The 27,201-nt window shown below is 48.4% G+C and overlaps 11 protein-coding genes across 11 annotated transcripts; 6 read left to right on the plus strand and 5 right to left on the minus strand.

Annotated features, from left to right (window-relative positions):
• Positions 1-77: 77 nt before the first annotated feature.
• On the minus strand, positions 78-937 carry ASPGLDRAFT_65763 (mitochondrial inner membrane protease ATP23; the record flags this gene model as incomplete). Its single annotated transcript, XM_022548937.1, has 3 exons — positions 78-305; positions 382-641; positions 706-937. 3 exons carry the CDS (start codon positions 935-937, stop codon positions 78-80), a joined length of 720 nt encoding a protein of 239 aa, XP_022401641.1.
• Positions 938-1,180: 243 nt separating this feature from the next.
• On the plus strand, positions 1,181-2,673 carry ASPGLDRAFT_124665 (glutamate 5-kinase; the record flags this gene model as incomplete). The annotated part of the gene is made up of 5 exons (XM_022540496.1): positions 1,181-1,220; positions 1,278-1,465; positions 1,521-1,631; positions 1,688-1,783; positions 1,837-2,673. The coding sequence occupies 5 exons, from the start codon at positions 1,181-1,183 to the stop codon at positions 2,671-2,673; spliced, it is 1,272 nt and encodes a 423-aa protein (XP_022401642.1).
• Positions 2,674-3,121: 448 nt separating this feature from the next.
• ASPGLDRAFT_147532 (putative beta-1,6-glucan biosynthesis protein (Knh1)) lies at positions 3,122-4,314 on the minus strand. Its single transcript, XM_022541934.1, has 4 exons — positions 3,975-4,314; positions 3,773-3,873; positions 3,270-3,702; positions 3,122-3,208 (listed from the first exon to the last, which is right to left on the minus strand). The coding sequence occupies exons 1-4, from the start codon at positions 4,185-4,187 to the stop codon at positions 3,143-3,145; spliced, it is 813 nt and encodes a 270-aa protein (XP_022401643.1). The 5' UTR covers positions 4,188-4,314; the 3' UTR covers positions 3,122-3,142.
• A 412-nt stretch (positions 4,315-4,726) lies between these two features.
• ASPGLDRAFT_65766 (signal recognition particle receptor subunit beta) lies at positions 4,727-5,749 on the plus strand (the record flags this gene model as incomplete). Its single annotated transcript, XM_022548938.1, has 2 exons — positions 4,727-4,942; positions 5,003-5,749. The coding sequence occupies 2 exons, from the start codon at positions 4,727-4,729 to the stop codon at positions 5,747-5,749; spliced, it is 963 nt and encodes a 320-aa protein (XP_022401644.1).
• Positions 5,750-5,986: 237 nt separating this feature from the next.
• On the minus strand, positions 5,987-7,304 carry ASPGLDRAFT_65767 (putative short chain dehydrogenase/reductase; the record flags this gene model as incomplete). Its single annotated transcript, XM_022548939.1, has 5 exons — positions 5,987-6,082; positions 6,149-6,771; positions 6,834-7,073; positions 7,150-7,174; positions 7,227-7,304. The coding sequence occupies 5 exons, from the start codon at positions 7,302-7,304 to the stop codon at positions 5,987-5,989; spliced, it is 1,062 nt and encodes a 353-aa protein (XP_022401645.1).
• Positions 7,305-7,391: 87 nt separating this feature from the next.
• Positions 7,392-9,525, minus strand: ASPGLDRAFT_45880 (cystathionine beta-synthase CYS4). The gene is made up of 4 exons (XM_022546337.1): positions 9,029-9,525; positions 8,912-8,946; positions 8,161-8,837; positions 7,392-8,102 (listed from the first exon to the last, which is right to left on the minus strand). Exons 1-4 carry the CDS (start codon positions 9,286-9,288, stop codon positions 7,482-7,484), a joined length of 1,593 nt encoding a protein of 530 aa, XP_022401646.1. The 5' UTR covers positions 9,289-9,525; the 3' UTR covers positions 7,392-7,481.
• A 1,738-nt stretch (positions 9,526-11,263) lies between these two features.
• Positions 11,264-15,006, plus strand: ASPGLDRAFT_73688 (hydrogen/calcium exchanger domain-containing protein; the record flags this gene model as incomplete). The annotated part of the gene is made up of 7 exons (XM_022549685.1): positions 11,264-11,706; positions 11,771-12,067; positions 12,126-12,393; positions 12,832-12,998; positions 13,061-13,340; positions 13,392-13,874; positions 13,926-15,006. The coding sequence occupies 7 exons, from the start codon at positions 11,264-11,266 to the stop codon at positions 14,547-14,549; spliced, it is 2,562 nt and encodes an 853-aa protein (XP_022401647.1). The 3' UTR covers positions 14,550-15,006.
• A 478-nt stretch (positions 15,007-15,484) lies between these two features.
• On the plus strand, positions 15,485-17,324 carry ASPGLDRAFT_45891 (putative RNA binding protein). The gene has a single exon (XM_022546338.1). The coding sequence runs from the start codon at positions 15,985-15,987 to the stop codon at positions 17,074-17,076; it is 1,092 nt and encodes a 363-aa protein (XP_022401648.1). The 5' UTR covers positions 15,485-15,984; the 3' UTR covers positions 17,077-17,324.
• Positions 17,325-17,587: 263 nt separating this feature from the next.
• Positions 17,588-19,048, plus strand: ASPGLDRAFT_45893 (putative cyclin-dependent protein kinase complex component). Its single transcript, XM_022546339.1, has one exon. The coding sequence runs from the start codon at positions 17,943-17,945 to the stop codon at positions 18,744-18,746; it is 804 nt and encodes a 267-aa protein (XP_022401649.1). The 5' UTR covers positions 17,588-17,942; the 3' UTR covers positions 18,747-19,048.
• Positions 19,049-20,850: 1,802 nt separating this feature from the next.
• ASPGLDRAFT_65772 (DHHC family palmitoyltransferase) lies at positions 20,851-23,326 on the plus strand (the record flags this gene model as incomplete). Its single annotated transcript, XM_022548941.1, has 4 exons — positions 20,851-21,035; positions 21,094-21,210; positions 21,374-21,726; positions 23,310-23,326. The coding sequence occupies 4 exons, from the start codon at positions 20,851-20,853 to the stop codon at positions 23,324-23,326; spliced, it is 672 nt and encodes a 223-aa protein (XP_022401650.1).
• Positions 23,327-25,145: 1,819 nt separating this feature from the next.
• ASPGLDRAFT_45898 (uncharacterized protein) lies at positions 25,146-27,118 on the minus strand. Its single transcript, XM_022546340.1, has 2 exons — positions 26,008-27,118; positions 25,146-25,945 (listed from the first exon to the last, which is right to left on the minus strand). Exons 1-2 carry the CDS (start codon positions 26,883-26,885, stop codon positions 25,315-25,317), a joined length of 1,509 nt encoding a protein of 502 aa, XP_022401651.1. The 5' UTR covers positions 26,886-27,118; the 3' UTR covers positions 25,146-25,314.
• Between the last annotated feature and the right edge of the window lie 83 nt (positions 27,119-27,201).

Below are 27,201 nucleotides of genomic sequence, written 5' to 3' on the forward strand. Positions count from 1 at the left end.
AAAAGAAAAAAAGAGGTATAATAAAACAATCGTAAATGGAACGGCTGATGTAAAGAGGGGGGAATCATATGTTCGCGTCACCGATAGATTTCATCAAAGGGTCGTGTGTCTCTGAAGCAACTATCCCAAACTTCATTGACAACTTTTTGCGCATGGGCTTCGTCTTTGCAACCGGGTCTTGCCCTCACGGATAGAACAGCCCTTCTCCGAACGCATTCTTGATGTTGTTGTGTGAATTTCCACTGGCCTCGCCGGAAAAACTCCCGCGCCCATCTGCATTCGCCGCTAAGCGAACTGGCTCGAATCTATGGCAGAAGAAACAAAGAATTAGTAAATCTCCAGCTTGCCACTGTTTCCCCTCCTTGGATATTTCTCCCTTACCTCTGTGCAAGCTGCATGCCTCAGGTTGTTGGTCCAGTCGACTTTGAATCTTAAGTGATCATAGGCATGCACCATTTCATGTGCCATTGTATCCTCCAGATGCCCCTGGTCCTTCATTTCATTTGCACATATCAGAATACCGTATTCAGGATCGAAACCACCGGCCTTCCTGTTTGTGCATCGTCGGCAATAGATGTTGTGATTGTGAAGGTCGCCTCCGAGCTGTCGGATATTGTCGCTCAAGTAGCGAATGACGGGACCTTCAACCGTACGTCTTAGTTGCTGTTCAACCGAATTATTCCAGAAAGCTATATCATGACTCACTGTATTGTAGAAGGAAGTTGCGCTGCTCCTCGCAGCGATTGCAATCAGCAGCTTCATTCCGGATATCTCGCGCAACACGGAATTGCTCCTTTCCTTCGTCCGTCATCTTGCCCGTTAAGACCGAAAAGATATTGCGCCATTGTGTCCAGGTATCATCGCCGGGAATATAACCATTATCGGCACTGCGCTCCGGATGTGAAGCCGGACCAGGCGACTGCGAAGGGTCTGTCATTTTGGCGCTGACTGGACTTGCGAGGGCTTGAATTAAGACTCCGATCCCCAAGATGTTCCGCCGAAACTCTCCGAATTGGCGGTAATTGACGGCAGAAAGCAATCACTCCGATTTTCTGAAGAATGACCGAGTGGTTTGCGGGAGGTGAAGAAAGGGACATTGTCTTTTTATCATACAATAATAGCCGCTTTTTGATGGAATCTGATGTGTGTTGAGGATCAGATATCAAGCGAGGTTGACATTATGAAAGCCTCTGAGCGTCTCACCGTCGTCATCAAACTAGGTGCGGGGACTCATTTTCGACGGGTTGTACGGAGTGCATTGGCTTACTTTTGAACAGGCACAAGCTCTATCGTTGACGAAAAAACCCATGAGCCCATCCTCTCTATCCTCTCGTTAATTGTTGAAACGGCCGCCAAGCTTCACCGGGATGGCCACAATGTTGTCCTCGTTTCATCCGGCGCTGTGGGTGTAGGGTTGCAACGGATGGATATAGAAGAAAGACCAAAGAATCTGCCTCGCGTCCAGGTATTTACGGCATATTTAGTGCCATAATTATGGCTCTGCTGACTGAAGCTGCCAGGCACTTGCAGCTGTCGGTCAATGCAGGCTCATGAGTCTTTGGGATGCGCTATTTTCGCATCTTCGTCTCCCTGTGGCACAAATTCTGTTGACAAGGAACGATATCGCAGATGTAAAACACCAGGAGTCTTGGATTTCGCCTTCATTATGCTCTAACAAATGACACAGAGAACGCAATATGTTAATGCTCAGAATACCTTCTCGCAATTGTTCGACATGGGAGTGATTCCAATCGTCAACGAGAACGATACACTGGCCGTTTCTGTATGTGATCGGCGCCTACATTCCCTCCGGCTGTTTGTTCTAATTCCACGTAGGAAATCAAATTCGGTGATAACGACACATTGTCGGCCATCACAGCAGCCATGGTCAAGGCTGATTATCTATTCTTGATGACTGACGTGGATTGCCTTTATACCGCTAATCCACGCACAAATCCCGATGCAAGGCCCATAGAAGCGGTTACGGATATATCTTCCCTGGAAGCAGATGTTTCATCTGCAGGTTCTTCCCTGGGAACTGGTGGCATGAGCACAAAGATCATTGCTGCAAAACTGGGGACAAGTGCAGGTGTCACTACAATCATCACCAAAAGCTCGAAGCCCGGAAATGTTCATGAGATTGTAAAATATCTCCAAAGGATTCGACAGGAGTCCTCTGAAGGGAGCGCTACGGCCGATAGCGATCTTCATATGACAACTCAGGAGCCGCCATCAACCCCTCCTCTTCACACCCGGTTCCTTCCCTCAGATAGCCCTATCCAGTCACGGTCATTTTGGCTGCTCTACGGCTTAAAACCACACGGGACTATCTATATTGACAATGGTGCATACCATGCACTCCAAAACAAAGCGGGTCTTCTCCCGGCTGGTGTATTGGGTGTGGAAGGTCATTTTGCACAACAGGAAGCAGTGCGATTGGTTGTGGTGGAGAAAATCTCTCCTGATGCTTTAAATGGCGAATTTCTTCATCACTGGCAAGAGCCGAAGGAAGTTGGACGTGCTTTGGTCAATTATGGCAGCGTCGAGGTTGCTCGTATCAAGGGCCACAGAAGCACTCAGATTCAATCCCTCCTCGGTTATGCTGATAGCGAATACGTCGCCTTGCGCGAGAATATATCTTTCTTCAACCACGAAGATTCGCCTCGGCGGTAACATTATACTGGTGAGGAGGTCTGCTGGCAGGAAAATCAAATGTCTGGTGTCATTTTAGGGAGCCACTTTTGTTGGTGAATGTTTGATGAATGCTTGGTTTGATCATGCCTTAACTTTCACGATGATATGCATATTTTTGTTTTCTTTTACACCACTGTCATCTTTTTCTCCAACTCCATCTTCTCGGGATTAACCTTTTCTTTACACTGGAGAGCGACCAAAAAGGATAGATAGACTGCATTATGGACCTCAGGCATAAATAATTTACTATTAGATACAATCCGTTGGGCTATACGATATAGGTAATCAGCCGGTTCTCAGATGAGATTAAACTAGTACCAACTATTGATGATACACGTCCTCTTTGAACACCATATGCGAAACGGATATTATGAAGTAACCAGCCGCGTTGTAAGTAGACACCGAAGGAAGAAATCCCCCATGTGAGGTTCTCATGTACGTTCCAAGGTCAATCCTTCCATCTCTCCAACCATCTCTTCATATTCATGTCTTCTGGTTGTGCCGCAGGAGTTGCCTAGACGTGAGATTGTAGGTCAGAGCACAAGCTACAATATTACGTGGTAGAGTTAACATACCGTGTTCTCAATGTTTGTCACTTTGTACGTATCAGTAGCAGAAACCGTAGTCTCAACAGTAGGAGCACTAAGATAAGCAGTAGCAATGGAGTAGTGGCTGGTTGGATGTTGCGGGGTCGGCGTCCCAGGTGGAATAGTACTACCAGGTCTTTTCGCCATGGGAGCATACCGGGTTGGGCCGGACTGTAGTTCATAGGGAATGGTGTGAGCTCCAAGACCCGTCGCTGCAGCAGCCGGTGCCCCAACGACCTGTCTCTTCCGGAATCCTTCATGTTCTTGGTCCTCTCTGAGGGGAGCACCGCTGATGTCTCGGATTGCATGGATCCCGTCTATAACTCGCGGGGAGAAAGAGCCAGTCATGTTGGCGAGGGAGAATCGACTCGAGTAATTGATCACGGAGGCATCAGGACCAGATGCGACCAATTTCAGGAAACTGGGGCAAAGGCGAAGCAGAATGTCAGGTATAATCTGACGCGATCAAGTAGACGAGTGATAATTCTTACTATGCATTTGCTTCTTCACTCCCAATATCTTGGTCAAGCTTGAACGAGACTGAATTTCCCCGGGCAAAGGGCGCATCTTTGATGGGAGTAGCTAGTTCTTCCTATACAGGCCCAAGATGTCGGTCAGTATTGGACATTAACACGGCCATGACGGCCATATTCAGTATAGGCAGGGATAGAGAAAGATAGAGAAAACACTCACGTAGGAATCGGATGTATCTCCTCCCGCACAAAGGTGGATATCATACTGCAACAGTTGTGAGATTTTGGGAAGTTCACCAGACTCCTTCCAGTGAGCCGTTACAACATGACCACCCTTGAGAGTCGAGCCAAAAGCCGGAGCAGTGAATTCGATATCAGCAACCGCGGTGGATACTAAAGGGAGTACGAAAGAGAGCGGACGAAGGAATCGCATCCTGAAAGAGATGGACAGACACCTTCGATTGTAGAAGAGACAACAAAAACAGAATGAAACGAGCGTGAAAGAAGGGAAAGGCGTTAGTTTCAAGAAACAATGAATTAAATCTGTGTTTTTTTTTTTTTTTTTTTCCTATCTTTACTGGGGGTTGTCACCCCTGCGGACCAGAGGTATGTAAATCATGCAGGGCAAAATAGCAACAATGACAACAACAACAACAATAATAATAGCAGCCAAGTATCCCTGGTAGAACCCAATTCCTCCAACAACTAAATATACAATCAATACAATACCACAGAAATTGAACGACAAGATGGGGAAGAAGAAAGATGTTGAGATGATGTTGTTGATCTACAGCATACTAGTATTATTGACACGCTCCACTACGGAGTACTCAACCTTGGTTGGTTCCGGCCGGAGCTCGGCCAGCCGTGACCTTACGACAGCAATAACCACCTCATCCTCTTCTTCTATTTTTCTTCTATTTTTCTTCTATCCCAATCAATTTCTCGTGTCCAGTACTTGTGTGCAAGAGAATGAGGCATCACCAATCAGATTGGAGCTCCCTTGAGGGCGTTGTGACCAGCCTATTAGATGGCAACCCCATTGCCATTCTAATCACGGTCTTTATTGCTTTTGGTCTGCCCGTTCTTCTACATGTTATTTTCTACCGGACGGTGGCATCTCCGCCTGTGAGCAATTTCGTGCTACTTGGACCTAGTGGATCAGGGAAGACAGCTTTAGTGACATTGGTGAGTTTCTGGCTTCGTCTATAATGACTCACATGTTCATTAACATTGTCTTTGCAATAGCTTGAAGCCAAATCGTCTCTACTTGCCAAGAAGTCCAAGACTACACATACTTCCCAGACGCCCACCGACACTACCGTTAGCCTTCCCGTTTCAGTCCCGACTGCCTCAAACCGCTTCCGATCGGTAAACGACCCGTCGCTGAAAGACGTCTCGAAAAACCCCATCAAATACAATGTCAGGGATACCCCCGGTCATGGAAAACTGCGGGGAACTCAGGGCGTGGCCCAGCTTCAGTCGATGTCGAGCGCCAAGGACCCAAGGATGAGAGCACGTGGAGTAATCTTCGTGGTCGATACCGCGGCTCTCACTCAGGACGAAACTTTGCGGGATACCGCCAGCTATTTACACGATGCCCTTCTGGCTCTGCAGAGACGAGCTCTAAGCAAGGGAAAGGCTGCCTTGAGAGTCGCAGGAGAGGTTCCTGTGCTCCTGGCCGCCAACAAGCAGGATCTCTTCACTGCCCTGCCTCCCGGTTCGGTACGCGAAAAGTTGGAATCTGAGATTGACAGAATCCGGAAGTCAAAGAGCAAAGGCCTCATGGATGCCAGTGTTGACTCTGGAACAGGGGAGGGCGAGGATGAGATCTTGGGCAATGACAATGTTCAGGACCCGTTCACCTTCAAGCTTCTGGAGGAGGAAGTTGGCATTAAGGTTGATGTTGTCGGTGGAGCGGTAAAGGGAGACGATGAAGAGAACATTGGATCTGGTGTGAGACGATGGGAAGAATGGATCGGCCAGCATCTGTGACCGGTCTCACTGCTTTGAGTTCTAGATTCCATAGCGCAGTTTTCTGCAGAATACTTGCTACCATACCCGAATTTGCGAGCCATATACCACCATAAAAAAAATACGAATAATACTATCCCTGCGAGATATCTAATTCACTGGAGAAACCCTTCGTTCACACGTACGGTATATGTGCCGATAATATCTGAAAAACAGCGGATCCAAAAACCACATCTGCCTCAAGGCTCGTCTTACTATTTATTTTTGCTTAGAGTCGCCTTTGCCAGACTTCTTTCCAGGTTCATCTTGCCAATTTGATCCCAGGGTTTGAGTTATCTTGGCATCGATCCAGTCCTAATGCGAATCAGAACCGGATTGTGTGAATAGAAAGCCTATCCACAGAAAGTAGAAATGACTTACCCAGAGATCCCGCGCCACTTTCTCATCACAGGCAATCTTGCTAGGCCAGTCAGCCGTCGCAACAGGAATGAAGTATTGACCACGCTGGTTCTTCTCTCTCGGCAAATCACTGGCACCCAAATACAAAGCCGTTGCAGCACCGTCTTCCCGACTCTGTCCCATGAATAAGGAAAATAAAGTCCGCATAATCATCCCAATTGGCTTCCCAAAAAGCTCATTCCATCCAATCCATTGCTCCGTGACAATGTTACCCGGGAAGAAGCAATTGATATAGATATTCTTACCCGCAGGGTCATTCCCTTCTTGAAGCCGCCGGCTAAGCTCTTTTGTGAGAAGTATATCACCCAGTTTCGAACGGCTGTACCGCCATACAGCATCAACAACCCTGAACCTGGAGGTTGGATTAGGCGCCATAAGCAAGTCGAAATCCAAACGCCGGCAGAACATGTGCATGGATGATGTGGTCACGACAATGCGAGCGTCGCTGGTCGGCGAGTCAATAGTCACACGTTTCAGGAGTGGAAGCAGGATGGTGACCAGGAGCTGATGGCCTACGCAGTTAGCTGCGAAGACCGATTCGATGTTCTGCGGGGACCGATTGTACTGGGTGGACACGCCCAGCCCTAGAAACCAAAGGAACAGAATTAGATCTTCAGTGTGCTAACACGGAGCAGGGAATCCATACCCGCATTGCATAGTAAGATATGTACCCTGTCGATCTCCCGTTTGATATGCTCAGCTGCTCCCTTTACTGATCGGATATCCGCGAGTTCGCATTGTATGAATTCAAGCTTTTTGTCGATAACGTCGAGAGAAAGGCCAGTTCTATGAGGCCATTTCTTCCGTGATTCCTCGAATTTGTTTTTGTTTCGTGCCAGAATGAAGACCCTTTCTATGTTGTTTAGGAGAAGTCGTGTGGTGATTTCTGAAATCCAAGTCGAATCAGTACACCATTGAATGAAGATGCGTACGACCATTAGAGAAAAGATGGTTTAACTTGCCTTGTCCTACACCTCCTTGGCCACCCTGTCAAGTAATTACGATTTGGGATGCTTTGTATATGTTACAGAATACTTACTGTTATCACCGCCACTTTCCCATCCAACGGTGGTGTATCTTGGAGAGAAAAGGTTCGATAGGTAAAAACGCCTGTCATGTTTGTGCTTACAATATGTTTAAGGATAGAAACATGGAATTCGTGGAGAAAGGCCTTACTGATTTATATTTCGTGGCGTCCGAGATGGTTATCAGCATAACGTCATTATATTGGATCTAGTTCTATAGCACCACAATGTACCCTGGTAATAACCCTTCTATTTCCTGGGCGGAATGTTTAGGAACCTTTCTCATTATTATGGAGCATCCAAGTAAGCAGGTCAACCTTGGTCGCAACCGCTACTGGCCTCATCGTTCCCTGTTCGTTTGTCTCGGTGATGATAGCTGCGCTATTCCATTCCAAGAACCGATTGAGCACGCTGAGAGGAGTGTCCGTCGTAATTTCAATGAATTTGCGTCTCTTCTGCTGAGCCTTCAAAGTCTCCGGCCCGATGGACTCGCCGCCTGCAGTCAGTCCCAGATCTCTAGGGTCGGTCACAACTTCAGGGATCCTGCTAAAATCGAACATGACGTCGGAAACTGGGCTCTTCCCGGTAGCACGGCTGTGAGTGAGCCGGCTGAGTATATTGCCCAGGGTGGCCAATCCAACCAGCTTCTTTCCAGAAGGTGCAAGAACGGGGAGCTGGTCGAATCCTCTATCTCGCATGATTTCAATCGCGCTCTGGCATGGGAAATCCGACCGGACAGTTGTAATCGGCTTTAATCTCAGTGAGTTGACCTTTGCTCCAGAGAATGCATCCCTGGGGCCTTGCGTTTGTAGAGATGGGGACGTTGGCACGGCTTCAACAGGTGGTGATGACAGAAGACCATTGGCAGCAAGCCAGTCATCATCGGCGAACTAAGAGATCAAATAAGCATCATAGAGCTATCGTATAAGACGAGCACGTGAGACTTACCTTGGTGAGATAGCTTCTGATGCTGTCGGGCAAAATCACCACGACAACATCGTCTTTCCCAAAGTTATAGTCTTTGGCGGCTTGCTCAAGAGCTGCAATGGCACTCCCGCTGCTTCCGCCAACAAGGAGACCCTCTTCGGCTATCAAGCGACGAGAGTATTGGAATGATTCTTTATCGCCTGTCTTGTACCACCTGTCTACAGCCTCTTGATTGAGCACCTGCGGAATGAAGTCATACCCAATTCCCTCAACCTTGTAGCCCTCGTTCACATGGGGTTCGTTTAATGACGCAGGAAGGGCCAGAATGGATCCGTGAGGGTCGGCCGAAATAACCTGAACGTCTGGGTTATGCTTCTTGAGACCTCGAGATAGCCCGGTGATCGTTCCACCAGTACCTGCACCAGCAACAATCGCCTTAATCTGCCCGCGTGTCTGGGTCCAGATTTCCTCGGCCGTACCGAACTCGTGGGCCAACGGATTGTTTTCATTTCCGTACTGATCTAGGATATGAGCATTGGGAAGCTCCTTCTCCAAGCGTTTGGCAACACCGATATGCGATTCAGGCGAGTCGTAGGCGGCTTCATTGGGAGTACGAATGATAGTTGCATTCAGTGCACGCAAGACAGCCACTTTCTCTGCGGACATCTTTTCCGGGAGTGTGATGATCGTCTTGTAGCCTAGAATTCCAAAAAAAAAAAAAGTAAAATTAACCCCTCTGTATTCGAGGAATCGGAAACGAAGAAGTTCAAACCTTTGACGGCAGCCACCAGTGCCAGACCAATTCCACTAGAACCCAAGAGACATATTAGACTATGCCGTCCAACCACGCGCGACAAGAAGTAAGCATAGAACGACAAGGGTAACCAACGTGTTGCCACTGGTAGGCTCGATCAAAGTATCACCAGGCTTGATCCGGCCGGACTGTTCTGCCGCCTCGATCATGCGCAAGGCGATACGATCCTTGACACTCCCACCAGCATTGAAATATTCCAGCTTTGCATAGACGGTGGCCTGAATCCCGAGACTCTGAGGAAGCCGGTTCAACCGCACCAGAGGCGTGTTGCCAATGTGCTGGGTGATGGCATCCAGAGCCACCGGAGGGATGGCGGGGTTGGTTATCGTGGACATTTGATGTGCGAGACTATCAGGAACGGTGAAAGCAACAAGAAGGATGAATGGTCGTGGGTTTTGCTAGGAATTCCAGAGAAGAGGAAAATCTCGACTTTGGATCAGATGTACTTGTAGAGAAGATGCAAACGGAGTACTGTCGGAGTACAGACACTCCGATGATAACCGTTTCCGCCAAACATCGCAAACGAATGGAGATCTTGCGACATTGGATAAGGACTCCGTACGAGTACTCTGTACGGACCACGAGTAAAGTAGAACGTGATCATTATATATAGAGAGAGAGAGCTCTTCCACGTCGGTTCACTGCTTTTCCTACAATAAACCGTCTATTGACTCGGTCTAAGCTTATCATGTTTATCTTAACGTGCCGTCCCACACGAGCTTTATCGATAGCCAAAAACCACAGTGGCTGGCATACGGAGTAAACACACTCCGTAAGTCGTTATCCACACTCCGTACTCCGGTACAAAAGCATTACTCCGTGCTTCACACTCCGATGTTGAGTTCTCTATACGGAGTACACACACAGTCTCTCTACTACTACTACTCTGTGCTATATAATGGCGAAGCCCCAACAGGAGGTACCAGTTAGGATGAAACATAATGCGCCACAGCGACCAAAATTGACCAATCTGGAGTGTTCCTTCCAATCATCGCTTGTCAGCATAGCGCCCAGACCGCAAAATTGCAAAGGTTGCGCAGACCGTGGCTGTGCACACAACAGGGGCCGGATGGCGATCCATTGCCAGCAGAGAAACAGCAAAACCACACTATTCCGTACAGAGTACTAGTCTGTGCTTGGGGCCGGTGTGTTGGCGATACGAGCGAAGTGGCTGGCAGTCCCTGCCAAACAAAGGAAAAAATAAGAATAAAAAATGAGAGGTGAGAGTCAAAGTGATGCGTACTCTGGAGTATTCTTGCAGCATCATGGAATTATCCAGAGCCTCTGCGGAGTCCAGGTATGTGCAATTTGGCGTCCTGCACTAGGAGTTTCATCGGTGCATCGCAGCAGAGGTTGATTTCGCCCCGGTGGCTTGGCCAGCAAGTAAACGCCGTGAAAAGGGTCACACGATGCAATCAAATGGGAGCTATAATATGTGCCCAATCATTCCTGTCAAATAAGCTGCATCCACACGGAATTTCTCTGCTGGCTGCCACGGAGCTCAACGGATTCTGTACTCTGTCATTTGGGGCCATAGTACTCCGTATATATATCACGGTATCACCAGAACTGCTTGACCTTAACTTCTTGTCTTATTATTGTTTTTGTTTTTTTTTTTTTTTTTTTTTTTTTTCTCTCTCTTCCCCGCTGATCATCTGCCGTGACTGGAGTCTATAAGAGCAAAGACGATCCAAAAGAATCAGATCGTCTCCTATTCTTATTTTTTTTTTTTTTCCTTTCTCTCTTTCCGTTCCATTCGCCCCCCAGATATTTCGTTCATCCAGGCTGGGACTGGGTATTAATTTCGTGGGCTCGTCCGCTTTTTCTTCTTTTCTCCTGTTTTCGTCTTCTGCCACCAATTGCTACCGATAGACGCTTAATCAGTTGATCGAAAATATGGAGAGCGGCTCCGGAATTGATCAGCACACTGAAATGGACAGGCGTTCGTCAAGACGAGCGCAAAGAGCAAGTGCCAGAGCATCTCAGGACAATGCAGACCCGAGAAGGACCTCGAATTCCTCACCACCGGCGGAGACACGCCAATCCTCTACCTTACTTCCCACGCACAACAATGAAAAAGTTGGTTCTGTTCCCAGTCTCTCTCGTCGCCAGATGTTTCGTGTGGACACTGCTGGAGAAAGCGGCAGAAGGGGAGTCCATCCGATCCATTTCCTCCAGGTCTGCTTCAAGAGTACCTGCACCTTGTCAATGCTAGTGAACATTCTCTGGCCCGTCGTTCCGGCAGCGATTGCCATCCATTTTGCTCGGCCCGATCTTCATGTCTGGATATTCACCCTTAATTACATCGCAATGGTGCCGTCGGCAAACCTCCTGGGATTCGCCGGTGGAGAACTCGCCAAAAAGCTTCCTAAGGTACTGGGTGTCTTGTTGGAAACAACCTTGAGCTCAGTCGTTGAGGTCGTGCTTTTCATGGTTTTGATTCACAATGACACCGGACAATTCATTCCTGTCATTCAAGCCGCTATTCTTGGTTCTGTGCTGGCGAACCTCTTGCTTTGTTTGGGTATGTGCTTCTTCTTCGGAGGCATCGGGCGTAGCGAACAAAACTTCCATGAGGCCGTCAGCGAAGTCGGTTCGGGGCTGCTGCTGGTTGCGGGCTTTGGGTTGCTGATTCCCAGCGCTTTCTATGCGACCCTGGCGAGCAATGTCCATATTACCCACCCAGACTTGAATAGGTTCACTTTGACAATCAGCAGAGCCACGGCCGTCATCCTTCTTTGTGCCTTTCTCATGTGGGTCCCTGGCAGGCAAGCCCCGCGCTTTTACCATCCCACTCGCTAACCGATTTCGCCCCAGGTATTTGGTTTACAATCTTCATAGTCACCACTCGATTTTCGATGAAGTTCTCGAATTTGATGAGGCCCAGGACGAGGACCGAGAGAAAGAGGCTAGAAGAACCAAACTCACTTTGACCGAATGCTTGGTGGCCATAGTGATATCACTGACCTGCGTCTGTATGTCTGCCGTTTTCCTGGTCCAGGAGATCGAACACATTGTCGAGGAGCGAGGCGTGTCGGATAGTTTCATGGGTCTTATCCTGGTTCCTCTGGTCGAGAAGGCCGCAGAGCATCTGACAGCCATTGACGAAGCCTGGTAAGTACATTATCCATCCGGTCAACAACCACAACAGCCGTGTAACTGAAACATGCAGGGATAACCAAATCAATTTCGCACTCTTCCACTGTCTCGGCCCATCCATCCAGACTGTCTTGTTGAATGCGCCCCTGGCAGTTATTGTGGGCTGGTGTCTTGATAAGGATCTAGGGTTGAACTTCGAAATCTTCATGATCGTTCTCGTTGTGCTGGCCATCCTGGTCGTTGGTAATTTCCTGCGAGATGGCAAGTCCACCTGGCTTGAGGGTGGTCTCTGTGTGCTCATTTATGTGATTATCGCGGTGACCACTTGGTATTATCCCAAGGTTGAGCCAACAAAGTCAGCATCATCGTGAGGTTTGGCATTCTTCACAGCCTATTTTTTGAAGCGTTTTCATTTTCTGGAGTTGGGCTGTTCCCTGCATATATAAGTCTCATGAATTGATCTGCCTAGTATTTTAATGACGAATCTGATTTTCAATGTAATGATGTTGCCTGGTTCTAAAGTAGGAAATAGCCCCAACCATGCAGTAGCAGAACGAAGATCAGATGAAGATCAGAGATATGTATATGGTTCTGATTGAAAGAAGAATACCCCTGTATTGTATCACAATAAGTCATAAAGTGTGAATTTGACTATGGAATCCCCTTATTGTGGGATCCTCTTGTGTGTAGGCCTTCGAGTGTAGCCCCGAGCGGAGAGAAACGTTGTTCCGCACTGTCAACGAGCCAAACACCGCGAAACAATGGAATGCACAACGAAGAATCCGGCAGATATACTCATATCCGCGTTGAAAGAACGCAATATCTCGGTCAAACGAAGCGAAATCGAGTCTACTTTTGATGATGAGGCTAATAGCGCCGAAAATGCAAAATGGGTATCGGAGCATCTCAACTATGACACTTTGTTGACAAAGGAGGAGCTCGCTCTGTATGTCTCTGGCAATATTTGGAAGACTATGTCGATAATTTAGCTAACATATCCATAATAAGATACTCGCAATTAGAATCTTCGGGTACTCTACAACATATCGTCCACGACCCAGGCCTCGCTTCGACCCGACCGCTCCTTGACGAAGATATCCAGAATGCGATCGGATCCCTAAAAGCCTCAAAGGAGGCCATCCAGAAGCAAACAGAGATCTTAACCACCCAATGCGAGACCTTGAATAAACAGCTTCGCCTCGACGACGATCGGGCCATCGGGCAAAACAGGGATATAGAACGCCTTCGCAAAAAGCACGAGTCGGGCAGGCAGAATGCCAATGCAGCGGTAATGACCTCATGCTGTGCATTTGTGTAACATGCCACTGACACGATACAGTCCAATGATCTTGTCCACGAGCTGGAAGCCAACATGAGAGCCGAGACGGAGAAAGCCAGATTGGACGGGAAAAAGATACTGTCCTCGCTGACGTCTAGATTAAAGGAGGATGATAGGATCCTGGCAGGGTTGGAAAGACTAGCGTCCGAGATCAAGTCTACTGGAAATAATGCCTCTGTAGCCAAACGTACCGAGCAACTGGGGGCGGTGCTCGCAGAGTACGTCGCGGAAGAGATCCATTACCGTCTTGATCGCTTGTATTTGGAAAGCATTCAGGCCGATCAGGCAGGATCCAAGCAGGCAGCAGGAGAGCATGAGGAGGAAGCGCTGGCTGCGTTGAGAGAGGAGCTGGAGTCACTATATCCGGAAGTCGATGTTCTGGCCGAGATGTCCACAAGACAACAGTTCAGCGAGCCGGTCTTGCGTGAGCTCCAGAATCGCCACGGGCAATTGCGCAATGCCTCCCAGGGCAAGCTCGAATGTGTATGCCATTATCTTATCATGATTGTTGGGTAGGCAACTGATTTCTTACAGGTTCTCGATACAATTATGGAAATGACATCTTCCACGGAAAGCCTAACCCAACGCTTACAGGACCGCGAATCATACTGCCAGACTCTGGAGAGCCTCATCAGCACTTACCGGTCCGAAGTGGGTGATCCGTTCTCGGAAAAGACGACATCCAGACGGGAGACAATGCTGAGGGGGCGTTCCATGCAACCGCAGTCACTTTTCAGCTCTTTCAGAAAGCAAACTGCTCCACTCCCGGAATCACAGGCCCTCGCAAGCCTGCTGCGGTGCGTGGGCCTCTCATCTGAATCAGTCTTCAAATCCGAGAAAGAGGATGGAGGCACAAATGCCCTGTACGAGAAGAAATCGCACGTGCTGGAGTACTTTCGGACATTCGGCGTTGGTGCTGATTTGCCACTCGTGACCGAACTGATTCCAACGGATCGAGCGTCTCGACTTCTTTCTTCCTCCCTGCATGCAGACTCGTATTTTGAGACTTCACTTTCAAACATTGAACAGGACCAGAGCCTCGCGGAATTGGAGGCTCAATTGGGCTTCGTTCAGAAAGGAGTGGAGAACCTCAATCTGGATGCGCTTCATCAGCGCGACAAGAACCAGGATAGATTCCTTGAACGATGGGCACCATAGCTTCACTTTTGCATGCCTGCCTTGGCGATAACCTCCGCATGTTTAGGCATCTCTCTTGTTTGTCCCCAGATATAACGGCAGTCTGTTCGTTAACTCGCGCTTCATCCGCCCATAATGAACTCGCGACATGATATCATAAATATTACTACCAATTATGTACTACCCAGGGTAGGTTTGATATCCCTACAAATCCTTATGCAACTGCGGCAATGCATAATGTGCAGTAGTCCACTATCCAACAACTTCTAAATTATCTGATTTGATTCTACAATGTGGCTGGTGTAGTCTAGTCCCGCGCCACATGCACTTGGGATGGCATATCCTCTATCGCAATCTATTGTCACCTGCAAGGCTGTCAAGGCGCACTCCGGGCACTTGTTGTACTACCACACCAGCAGGGATGACGGTGTACTCCGTATATCACAAGTGTACAGTAGATCTTACAACGCTCTCTACGAACTCTTTAAATTTATTTATTTTATATTATTATTATTTCCTTTTTCTGAGACCGCTCTTCTCCATATCACTGTTCAATAGACAATGACCACTATCTAGTCCCTGCTGACTCGAACTGCGCCCCTGTGACCAAGGGCGAACCAGCCACACCATCCCTCTTCCTTTCCGTCATTGTTCACCAGTGCTTGGGGCTTGATCACGCAGGGTTCTGTTGGTTTTTCTTTTTCTCTGAGAATCGGCCAAGTTCTCCGTCTATTTATCAATTCTTTTTGTTGCCTTAACGTCCCAATTCCTTTGAGGATTGGATTTGATTGTTAAGAGTAAATTAAGGGCAAAGAAGACGGACTTCTATTAGGCTACAGCGGGATAACGTTTCGTCATGGTCAATTCCTTTGTATATAAAGAGCCTTGTATTCTTGAGGAATCTGTCATTTGGAGGGAGCAGGATGAAAGAGGACAAGTGAGAAGAAGACAAAATCGTTATTTCTTTATTTTTAAAATATCCTAATGACACTATGTCTGTGTTCTTTTATATCAGATGTCTTAGGCTCATGACAGCAGCCACATGTCTTTGATTCATGACATTGTCCTTTTGTCTGGTGTCGCAAACAGAGAGGCACAATCCATCTTTTGTCTCTTTCTTTCTCACCTCTATAGCGGTTACTATGCCCTGTCTTTGTTATCGTGGAAGAATACCCCTTTGTCCGAGTTTCAATCTCGTCCGAAGTGTTCTCTTTCAGCCTCGAGGTATAGCAAATCACCATACACCATTCGCAAGAGCAAATAAACTCAATGGTACGACATTCCCGAGTCCTTTTAAAACGTTGGATCGCAGCAGAACAAGAAGCGACGTGCCGAATTAAGATACTCAGACGTTCATTCACAGGAAATTCGAACCAGAAAGATAATCCGCACGTGTCTGTTTAGTCCAGGTCGAGGAGGGACTTCCAGGCGTACGCGGGTATATGACCACGGCAAAATGTATCATATACAGCGTTTCCGTCTCGAGAGGCGGCGGAGGGTGCCCTCGCCCTCACCACCTAGATCTCAAATGATCCAGCCGGTTGAGTCACGACGCTCAAGAGAACGCTCAACTCCAACCATTGAAAGCAGAAGACCCTCACCACTACCGAGGCGTCAAAGCGACCCGGTCCGAATACACCTACCTTTCCCCAGAAGAACTTCCTCCGAGTCCGACAACAATCGAGAGAGTCAGACGCACAGAAGGCGTGAGAGTGGTTCTCGTCCTTTCATAGTCGATCCTCCCGAGAGGCACAGATCCGAGCGGCGGAGCACTCAGCGGCGCAGCCAAACCACTTCACCACAGCGTAGGTCTCCTGTCTCAGATCCCAGGAGGCAGGAATGTCCACGCGATCCTGCGCCTTCGACCCCGAGCCCTCGAGACTCACAAACGAATCGTGAGCCTCGCCGTCCAAGAGAACGATCACCTGTTGCTGAGCGTGTACCTATCCGGCGACGACACTCTTCACCTCGCCCTCCTCGGGTTGTGGAGATCCATAACCATAGATCAGAAGACACGAAACCTTCCAGAACTAGCAGCCGTGAAAGAAATGGGGAGAAGAGGGTTCATTTCGCCAGCGACGTTGAATGCGAGCCGACTCACGAAAGGGATGCGTCGGTTGAAAGGGATGGTCATGGAGGTCGACAAGATACTCCTGGGCCGCATAGAAGCGGTTCTTTTAGCGACAATAGAGGCCGAAGCGATGAGATCATCGAGGAAAGAAGGCGTCCGCAACAGCCGCAAGAGCGACATACAAGGGAGCCTTCACCGTGGCCTGGGAGGCAAAGGGAGACGCAACGAGACCGCGCCGCCCCTAACATAATCCACGTTCGACCAAGGATAATCCAGGACGGTAACCGACATCTCTCACGGGTTGGGGAGCGCATTTGTATGGAAGCCCGCGGGAGGCCAACCTATGAGACCTATCGGGATGAATTTGAGCCGCAAACGATTCGAAGGCCGTTAAGGGGGTTCGGTCGTGTTCGGCCATATGATATTAGAAACGAGAGGATGCTCATTTATGACAGAGACCGTCCGCGTTGGCGTTGAGCATTCCTTCGCCCAGAAACCGCGTGGATATGAAGTCGCGACGACCATTTTTCATTTGTTGTTTGTTTATGTGTGCCTGTGTTTGTTAATACTCCGTATGCTCAGCATGTTGTATTTGTTTCTTATCAACGTTGCTTTTAGATGGTGAATATCGGCGTATCTCTGGTTAGTCAATTGGAATTTAATATGTCCATTCGAGTCATCTCATTGAATGTTCCATTGAGCTGTAGTCGCTCTTTGTACAGTATTTTCCTGCGATGGTTGTTGTGTTCGGGGGATGAAGGAGGGGCATTTATTGTTGATCGGTTGAAAGAATGTCCGAATAAGTTATTCTCAGCCCAGCTCTGGTAGTCGACAATTACCTTCGAATCAACCATACAATATGTGTCCCTGACTTGTTTCTTTTTCTGTTTTTGCTCTTCTTTCCTTCATATCCTTCATTTAGAAGTTTATCTCCAGTCAATTCCTTGTTCTCAGTCAATCCTTTAGAGGGAGTGGTTCTAGAGGGAGTGGTTCTATGCGGATACAGCTTCCGGGTTCGCAGAATTGAAAACTAATCTCCAGAGTTGTTTCAATACTGCTATATTTAGCTGGCAGCTGTTCAGACAATTGCGTGGAACTCGGACCATCATTGCCCTTTTGCCAGCGATTGCCCGTGTTCCATCATCGTCGCCGCCGCCACCTGCCTCGATCCTCGACCTTTGTATACAAGGGTCATCAATTCTACTGACTCGAAACCGGGACCGGTCCAACAATGCCATTCTCACATAAGGAATCGATCTCCACTTACAAGTTCAAAAAAGTCGTTGTTTCGTGACACCCTCTTTTGATGCCTTTCGCATTCTGTCGCAACGAATGATTCGAACATGGCACCCAGCATGCAAGAAGCGCAATACTCACCCGAAGGCACGAGGGCGTCACAGAATCAGAATGTTTCGAAATCCGGTATTGATAAAGAAAAGGATGTGCCAACTGAATCGGCGTCGCATGGCATCGCAGACGTTTTTGATATCTCGCCAGCTGCGGCTTTGGAGCTGTTATGCTTCAATATCGAGAGCCTTGCACAGTCAACTATCCAAACACCGACGGATCTCCTGGTGAATTCTCCTGGTGCTCATGGCGAGAATCACCAAGACAATACCTTCGATGGGGAAGCGCCCATACAAATAAGAACTGCTGAATTGCATGCCCCGCCAACAGCTGATGACACGGCTGGCCAGGATATCCTTCAGCTTAGTGTGCTTTTGCGAAAATTTGTGTCGAAAAAAGAACCGCCCATCTCATTACGAGATTACCTGTTACGGCTTCACAAGTACTGCCCCATGTCCACAGCAGTCTATCTTGCTACCAGCATTTATTTTACCAAGATGGCAGTCGTCCAACGGATACTGTCTGTTAATCCGAAGAATATGCACCGTCTCATCCTTGCTGGTCTTGGGGTAGCGATGAAAGCGTTGGAAGACCTCAGTTACCCTCATAGTCGAGTTGCGAAGGTTGGCGGAGTGAGTGAGCGCGAACTTTCCAAGATCGAAATCAGCTTCTGCTTTCTGGTGGATTTCAAGCTGCGGGTCGACACCCAGATGCTTCTGGACGAAGCGCAAGATCTAATTCAAAGGTGTATGAGTTGCGAGGGAGCGTCAGAAATCCAGAATGGCAAGAAAGGCGCGTAACTGGTGGTGGCAGCGGATCGCACAAATCCCCAATGCCGATACAATGCCGATTGCACCAGTATCGGCCCAATGGTTCTTGGAAACGTCGCCCACTCCGTAGGGCTGACGAGGAATCGGTGTGGAATACAATGCGGCTGCCTAAAGCTCTGAAGATTGGCTGAGTCAGCCTATTCCGGACACCCAAGTATACCAGATTATACAGATGAGTAAAGAAGAATGAAGAGAAAGGGAAGAAAAGGAAGGGATATGTCAAAATAGTAGCCAGATATATGCATGTACATACAGAATAGACACCGCGAATGGATTGTGATCACTCCTTAAGCCCTATTGTACCTGTCATCTAATCTTCATTCTTAGCGTCTGTCCGCGGCCGCTTCAGCGGACCAAAAAATAACATCCCCATCTTTTTTCCTTCCCTTCCTTCCTCCCAGACTTCGGTTCTATTCTCTGAAAAGCTGCGACTTCTAGAAAGATATATTCCTATTCTGACTTTCCAATCAACACTCGTGGATTCGCAATGGTCTTTTAGACGCAGTTTTGTCGAGATCATCAACCTCCGAAACGCTGCCACCTGTCTCCGCTGCCTTGGCCCTCTCCCTTACCGCCGAAAGTGAACGCAAAGTGCCTGCTCCCCCTTTTCACTAAAACTCGCTCTATCTGCTTGCGAACCAGATATGTCTGAATCGCAGAGCAGCGGTAGTAACGCCGCGGGCGTGGCTTCGAATTCGCCGCAAAACGCCAACGGGAAAGGGACACCTCCGAAGGCTACACCGCATGATGCCAACGTTGAACTCAAAACCATGAACCCGGAACGCGCAGGTGTGAAGGGCTCAATTCCGCTCGGGGAGGATATCATGCAGATTGCCCGGATAGGGGAAATTTCGGCCATGCAAAGGATATTCGAGGAGAAGAAGTTGACAGCCAACCACAAGGATGAGGAAGGAATCACACCGTTACATGTGCGTATCTATCCGGTTTTCCTGTGTCTATGTTATCGGCGCATTTGCTGACTGTTTATGACTGTTCTTGCTTTAGTGGGCCGCGATCAACAATCAATATGCGATGTGCAAATTCTTGTTGGACTCGGGGGCGGATGTAAACGCCAAAGGAGGAGAGTCCGTCGCTACGCCGGCGATGTGGGCTGCTCAACGTTGCCATTACTATATCGTTCACCTCCTGCTTCAGTGCGGCGCGGATCCTCTTCTTACCGACGTTCAGGGCTACAACATTCTGCATTTGGCAACCATCGACGGGAATGCGTTTTTACTCGTGCTGCTTCTACACCAAGAAATACCGGTGGATGTTATGGATCAACAAGGCCATACCGGGCTGATGTGGGCGGCATACAAAGGGTTCCCAGCATGCGTAGATCTGTTTCTGCGCTGGGGCGCCAATACCAATGCGGTCGATGAGAGTGGGCTGACTCCTCTCCATTGGGCATTGGTAAAGGGATCGCTGCCCTGCGTTCAGAAACTCATCGAGTATGGCGCGGATCGGTTCTCACAGACGAGGGATGGCAAGGCACCGGCAACAGTGGCTTCGGAGATGAACACTGTGCGAGTGTGGTATCGAGCCCTTGACGAATGCGGTTACGAGTTTGATGGAAGCCCCAAGGCTCTTCCCATGGGACTGGCGAGCTGGGTGCGGAACAAGGGCATCATGTCAAAGTTCTTTTTCCTTTGGCCGTTTCTCATGGTATTCGTTGCCACGTGGATCCTCAGCAACATGGCCATTTATGCGTCCATTCCTGCAATGCTCATTACCGTGTTCGGCCTGCAGTATGTTGCTCAAAAGGCTGCCAGTAAGGGTCCATCGGAGTATAGGGTCCTCCAGAGAACGGTAAGTCCGCGTCGCGTATATGTGTCTGGCCTTGCTGCTAACTGAATATAGCCCTATTTATCGGGGGTGTTTGCTGGGTCTCTGTTCTGGGTTGGTGTCAGATACGTCCTTAATGTGCTGCCAGGTAAGTATAAATCTTTCCCTTTGTGGTAGAATTCAAGGGTTGTGGGCTGATTGGTCTTTAGTCACTTACTCTACAAACCCGATTCTGAACGTGTTCTTTTCGCTCTTCTTCATAACGACAACTTACTTCTACATCATCTCAATGGTCGAAGACCCTGGTTATGTCCCCAAACTTGGCAGTAGGAACCAGCAGAGGTCGGTCATTGCCGAACTTTTTGAATCGTGGAAATTCGACGAAGAGAATTTCTGTGTCTTCTGCATGATCCGAAAGCCGTTGCGTAGCAAGCATTGCAGGCGTTGCGGGCGATGTGTTGCCAAGCACGACCAGTAAGGGAACCTTTCTAACCGTCCATTAAGAGATGTTGAGATACTAACCATGTGGTAGCCATTGCCCCTGGATTGACAATTGCGTTGGAGCGAACAATCTGCGCCATTTCGTATTGTACATCGCTTGCCTGGGGATCGGTATCACCCTCTTCGTGCTGTTGACAGTCTCCTGTAGGTGTTTATTTGTAATGGGGATGGAGTGCTTGTTAGCTGACAAACCATTTAGATATCAATATTCTGCCGGCACCAACTGAACTGACATGCAGTGTCATCAATGATACGCTCTGCAGCTATGTGCTCCGTGACACCTTCACTCTCATTCTTGACTTGTGGATAAGCATTCAGCTGGTCTGGATCACAATGCTCTGTGCCGTTCAACTGGTCCAGGTGTCACGGAACCAGACGACCTACGAGAACATGCGGGGCCACTCGATTGACAGAAGTTACCCCAGCTCCCGGGCCCTCGCGTCGGCCATGACAGCAGGGACAACATCATTTGACGCTGCTGGACTTTCCGCCAGTGGACAAGGACCAAATCCACATGGCCGTGTTCGAAAGCATGGCTGTATTCAACAATGGTCATCTCTGCTTGGTGTTGACGCCTTTTTTGCGACGGCACGGGATGGTTTACGGGATGGACCCCGCGCAGCACGGCCTCGGAATCCTTTCTCCCGGGGGATTATCACCAATTGTCGGGATTTCTGGTGTGATCCAGCACCGTACCTGGGGAAGCGCGAATCCGGCGCTGCGATGCTTGAGGGTGAAATTGTCAATTATAACCGGATGTATGAGACACCAATGCGCATGCGTGCTGGTGGTGGATCAAGATTCGGAGGCGCCTACCAGAGCGTGGCCGGCGAAGACCATGTTTAAACTCGCCGGTCATTGAGCAATTCGATGCACTCACATCTTAAGACGTCGTTTATGCCAGAATTCAGACCTTTTACTCTTACTCCGAGTGGAATATAACGAAACGAATCTCGAATGAATTTTCAAATTTTGCATGATTTACCTGTCCGACGTTAGACGACATTGGCGGTATTTATTTTGGCTTGCTGTTTTCTCTTTCTTCTGTATGTACTATGTTGCATACGAGTCCATGATATTACGGATACTCGCCGCATGGATTCGCTCTGTTCTTTTCTTTTTTTTTTTTTTTTTTTTGTCCCACGTTGTGTGCTCGAATTCCACTAGCTAATTCGCCAGCCATCACATACACTGACAAGGATTATAGCGTATGGGGTACTGTGGTGTCAAGCATACAAGCAACGAGTTGTAATAGGCTAGGTCCATGTACAGGGGGGTTTATGCAATATGCATGATGACAGGTTATTTTTACACAGCTAAGATAATTTGCTAATACACACGAATGTTTAAATACACTTCAGGGTCTAGCCATTCGAGTGGTAATTTTGAAGAACAGATTTCACTCATTTGTTACGGCTCTAGAAGGCTAGGAGGGATGATCTTGATTTGCAGTTGCAGTTGATCGTCTCTGCATCGTCCCATCTGATCACTTTACCTGTGACACGGCGTTTACTGTTCCTGGGAGTGCAGGGGTCTTTGGAGAGTTGGGGCATGGATATTGGGGTATAATTGACGATGGATTATGCTCCCGGCATGAGGATTATGTGACGGGATTTCTGGAATAGGATGCATACATGCATTCGTTCAGTAGCCAATTGCATTGCATCGCATTGCGCTATAGCTTTCTCATTCAATTAGGTAAACCAAGGGTTGTCCTATATGAAGAATACGTAGTATACTGCTAGGATGCCACGCTAGATATCCAATAGCATACAGGAGTACGTATGTCTTCAATTGCCATCGGGCATAGCTGCTTATTACCACCAAGCCACGAAAAAAGAGTGCCCCATAGCTTAAACAGTGGCACCTGCAGAATCCTACTCCGGGCAGGTTATCAGATAATCAACAGTATCAATCAAATCAATCAAATCAATCAACTCATCAAAACTCAAAGTTTGGTTGCAAACAAGACTAACGATATTCCACCATGGATCGATTCCTTCCGTACCGTACCGTTCTTCCGTTTGCAGCATTCTCCGTTGAACGGTACGGTAGAGGTTTCTTGTTCAGGTTGTCAGCACGACGGGGGCCGGAGCCAAGACTACGGGCCGGGTTACGCTTGAATTTTCGGGGGACGGGAAGGAGGATAGAGAATTCAGAATGCAGGATACAGGATACAGTCCGTAGTCCGGGGGTAGGGAAAGAGCACCACTTTTACTGGACAAGGACAGGACACCCTTGTAGGAGTACAGGCCATGGAGTAATAAGCTACAAGACTCATGACTAGGTCAGAATTATACAGGGAAAGTGCCGAGACATGTGGGTTGTGTGACCTTTTTCTTTTCCCACCATCATCAAATCAATCAATCAGATAAGATGGGTTGATTGGATCTCTGCAGAAGACGTACGCACGTCTCCATACTCCAAACCTCGTATACAAGGGGCCAAAAAAAAAAAAAAAAAAGAAAAGAAAAGAAAAGAAAAATGGCGGTCTGAACCGTCCTATTGCCAGAGAGCTTACTGGATTTTCCTCATCCCCATATTACGACTGGAGTCAACCAGAAAACCCATATCCGATGTCGCTGAGCGCGCGTTAGCCCGGCAAAAAAAAAAAAAAAAAAAAAAAAAACGGCGCTAGGATCTTATCTCGGAAGCGGTAATTTTGGTATTTTGCAATTCGCTGTATTTTACGGGTACACTTCCCATGGCACCCGTACTCCGTATATGAGTGGTTACGAACAAATTCCTATGGCCCGTGGTATCTGATGATCTCGCTTGGAATAACACTTATTTATCCCATGGCGGGTACGCCCGAATACGGAGCTTTGGGGATTGTTAGTGCAGAGTCAGTCCTTCTGGGCATATTATTACCAAAGAGCAGTGTTCTCTTGTCAAGGGGTAAACCGGGACAAGAAGGGGCTCGTGTGTTCTGTAGAACTTAAATTGGTTTACCGGGGGAGGACGTGATAGGATACTGTAGATGCTGAAAATTTTATATTCTTATGCTTAAGAAAAGTATGGCAGTTCAATTGAACAGATCAATCATTACTCTTTAAAACAGCACCGTACCAAGGGTACAATCCCCTCCCCCAAAAAGAAAACCAGCAGTGTCAACTGCCACTGACACTGATACCAACCCCACCCAACGCACAATAATCTAATCAGATAAAAATTTTCCATTTTACACGTTATCTGATCCGTAGTGTTTGCCGAGGTTTTGACTCTAAGCCAATCACGGCACGCGGCCAAGACTTCGTGCCACTGATTGATTACGATTTTGAAAAAGTCTGGAACGATCTGCAGAAATCAAAACAGAGCTGTCTTGGTGGTTTTGGCCAATTCGCTTGCTGTTTTTTTGTCGTACCTGCAGGGTTTTATTATGGGGTCTGGTATTTGTATTTTTTTTTCTTTTTTTTGCTCGCTTGACTTCCGAGGTCGTGTTTTGCTCTGAATCTGGAGTTGGGGATGAATGCGGCATTTGACAATGTCACTGTACATACGGAGTACTCTACGAAAGCAATTCCTCACCGTCTCTTCAACAGTATACCCCCAAATACCCCCAAATTGAGCACTGCATACCAAAGCCGTAAGCCGCAGGGAGCGACAGGGTCTGGCTGAAGCTCTGCGCCCTAAAGGCAACCGGTCCCATCCAAGGCGGCGCTCATCGTACCACCTCTCTCTCGGCGCCTTTAACCAGCCTAGGATGTTCCGACGATGATCCCACTGTTTCTACGTCCGATCCGGGCCCGTCAATTTCATGCGCCCCAGTTTTCGACTGTCCATCCGTGGTTGGTTTCAGTGTTGTTGGTTTGCGATTTACTCATGCGGCAGGGATCTGGCCTGCTTGGACAGATGTAGTAGTAGTCCTTTCGGAGTTGTCCGCTGTATGGAGTCTGTGTCTGTGTGGTATGTGCTCCTTTGCTGCGGAATAATGCTAGGGATTGTACGGTTTGTCTCGGAGTTTGACTAAGTAAATGCTCAAGTAAAAGAAAGTAAATTCAAAATCTCTATCAAACTATCAACTTCTATACACCCAAAAAAAAAAAAAAAAAAAAAAAAAAAAAAAAAAAACATATAAAATAATGGGGAATAATAGTAATATATATGTCGAACAAATAGGGAAATAAATAAGAACAATAATATCACAAATCATGCATCAATAGATCACGGCGCGGATTTTATCAAAACGACTCCTTTTAAGACGGGCCAGGTCACAGACCCAAGACCCGATTGGTACCCTTCTTCTCTTCAATTACAGCATGGCACGAATCGGGGTGGTGTCCTGCACCTCCTTGCCCGCCAGCTGCTCGCCAAAGAGCGATTGCACCATTTCTCCACCACGCGCCGCCAGGACAGACAGCAAGCTATCACTCAGACCGTGGGTCTTCTCGTTGCAGCCCTGAAGCCAGACACCAGCCCGTGCGCTGACCTTTCTGGAGTCCATCTGGACCCGGTAGTCCCGGCTGGGGATCCATTGCTCCAAGTTCGCGGGCCGCAGGTGTTGGACATTGCGCAGAATGTCCTCGTGCGCATCGCGCTGGTAGCCAGTCGCCACCATGAGAGCGTCGACTTCCAAAGTCTCCTTGCCTTCCGAGGGAGCGGCGGTGTCCTTAGAGGACCGGACATGGAGGCGCATCCGGTTCTCAGGGCCGTGGTGCTCAACGCGAGTGATCTTGCGGGAAGGAAGGATCCGGTGTTGCCATTGGGTCTCGTCGGGGTTCTTGACGCGCTGGAGGTACAGGTCGTTGTAAATTTGCTCGATCAATTCGAGACGGACAACGCTATAGTTGGTTGCCTTGTCGGCGGCGAGGGAACGCTGACGCTCCTCGGGAGACTTGTTGTAGAAGGTTTCGACACGTTCAGGGTTGAAGACTTCGTTGACACTGTATACGAATTGCGTTGTTAGCTGCGCATCCAATTTGAGGGGAGTGGAAGTGTAACATACAATGGCGAATCATCACTAGGACGCATAGCCGTATCTCTCATGATCAAAGTGGTACGCGCATTGGGGTAGCGCTTCTGAAGGTCATGGTAGATTTCAGCGGCACTTTGACCGCTTCCCAGGACGGCAATGTTGTAGGGGTTGGAGTCGTTCTTCAGCATGGCGGGAAGGGTGGTGCAGTACTTGGAGGAATGCATGATGCGGGGGTCCTGGGGAAGACCGGGGGGCATCTTCGCCTTGCCACCAATGGCAATGACGACTTTGCGGGTGTTTCTCGAAGTAATCTCGCCCGTCTCAACATCGCGCGAGAGAACAGTGAAGTAGTCCACCGCGGAGCTGGTAGGGTCCGACTTGCCAGGAATCACCTCCACCACCTCCTGACCATAAGCCACCACATCCGAGAATATCTCAGCACACCACCGCATGTAGTCTTCGAACTCCATCCGGGCCGGGAGGAAAGTTCCCAAGTTGGTGAAGTCAATCAAGCGCTCTTTCTGGTGGAGGTAGTTGAGGAAGGTGAAGCTGCTGCGAGGGTCACGGAGGGTTGCCAAATCCTTGATGAACGAAATCTGCATGCGGGAGCCGGGGACCAGCATGCCCGAGTGCCAGGCGAATCGCTTCTGTCGCTCGAGGAAGCAAACCTTGGGCTGGAAGTTGGTGTTGGTACCAGGCTTTGCGAGAGCGGGATCCAAGGAATCGTGAAGGGCAATACCAATTGCCAGAGAGGCCGGTCCGAAACCGATGCAGAGGACATCGTGCATGTCCTCCGCAGGAGTTGCCTTGAGACGGGAAGGACCGCGCGAAGACGAAGGCTGAGCACGAGGCATGGTAGTTGATGTGGTAGGGTAGTTGATCTCAGGCTTGCGCAGAACAGGCTCCATAACGAGAGAGACGATGGATTAAGTTAGAGAAAGCAGGTGAAAAAAGAGACCAGAAAAAAATGGAAAGAGACGAAGAGAAAACGGAACCTCTCTCTTGACCGGAGAAAAGGATGCAAGTATTACTATACAGTAGAAGGTATAAAGCGAGAGGATGAGGATATAAGAGAGAGGGGTGTGAGTGAGAGAAGAAGGGGGGGAAAAAAAAGTCAAAAGCAGCAGGTAAAACGATCAAATATGTACCTCTGGACGACGAGGATGACGATCGCCGAAGAATGAATTTATTGTTAGAAATTAGAAAAAAAAAAAAAAAAAAAAG

Source organism: Aspergillus glaucus, assembly GCF_001890805.1.
Source record: "Aspergillus glaucus CBS 516.65 unplaced genomic scaffold ASPGLscaffold_8, whole genome shotgun sequence".
In the NCBI taxonomy this organism is placed as follows: Eukaryota; Fungi; Ascomycota; class Eurotiomycetes; order Eurotiales; family Aspergillaceae; genus Aspergillus; species Aspergillus glaucus.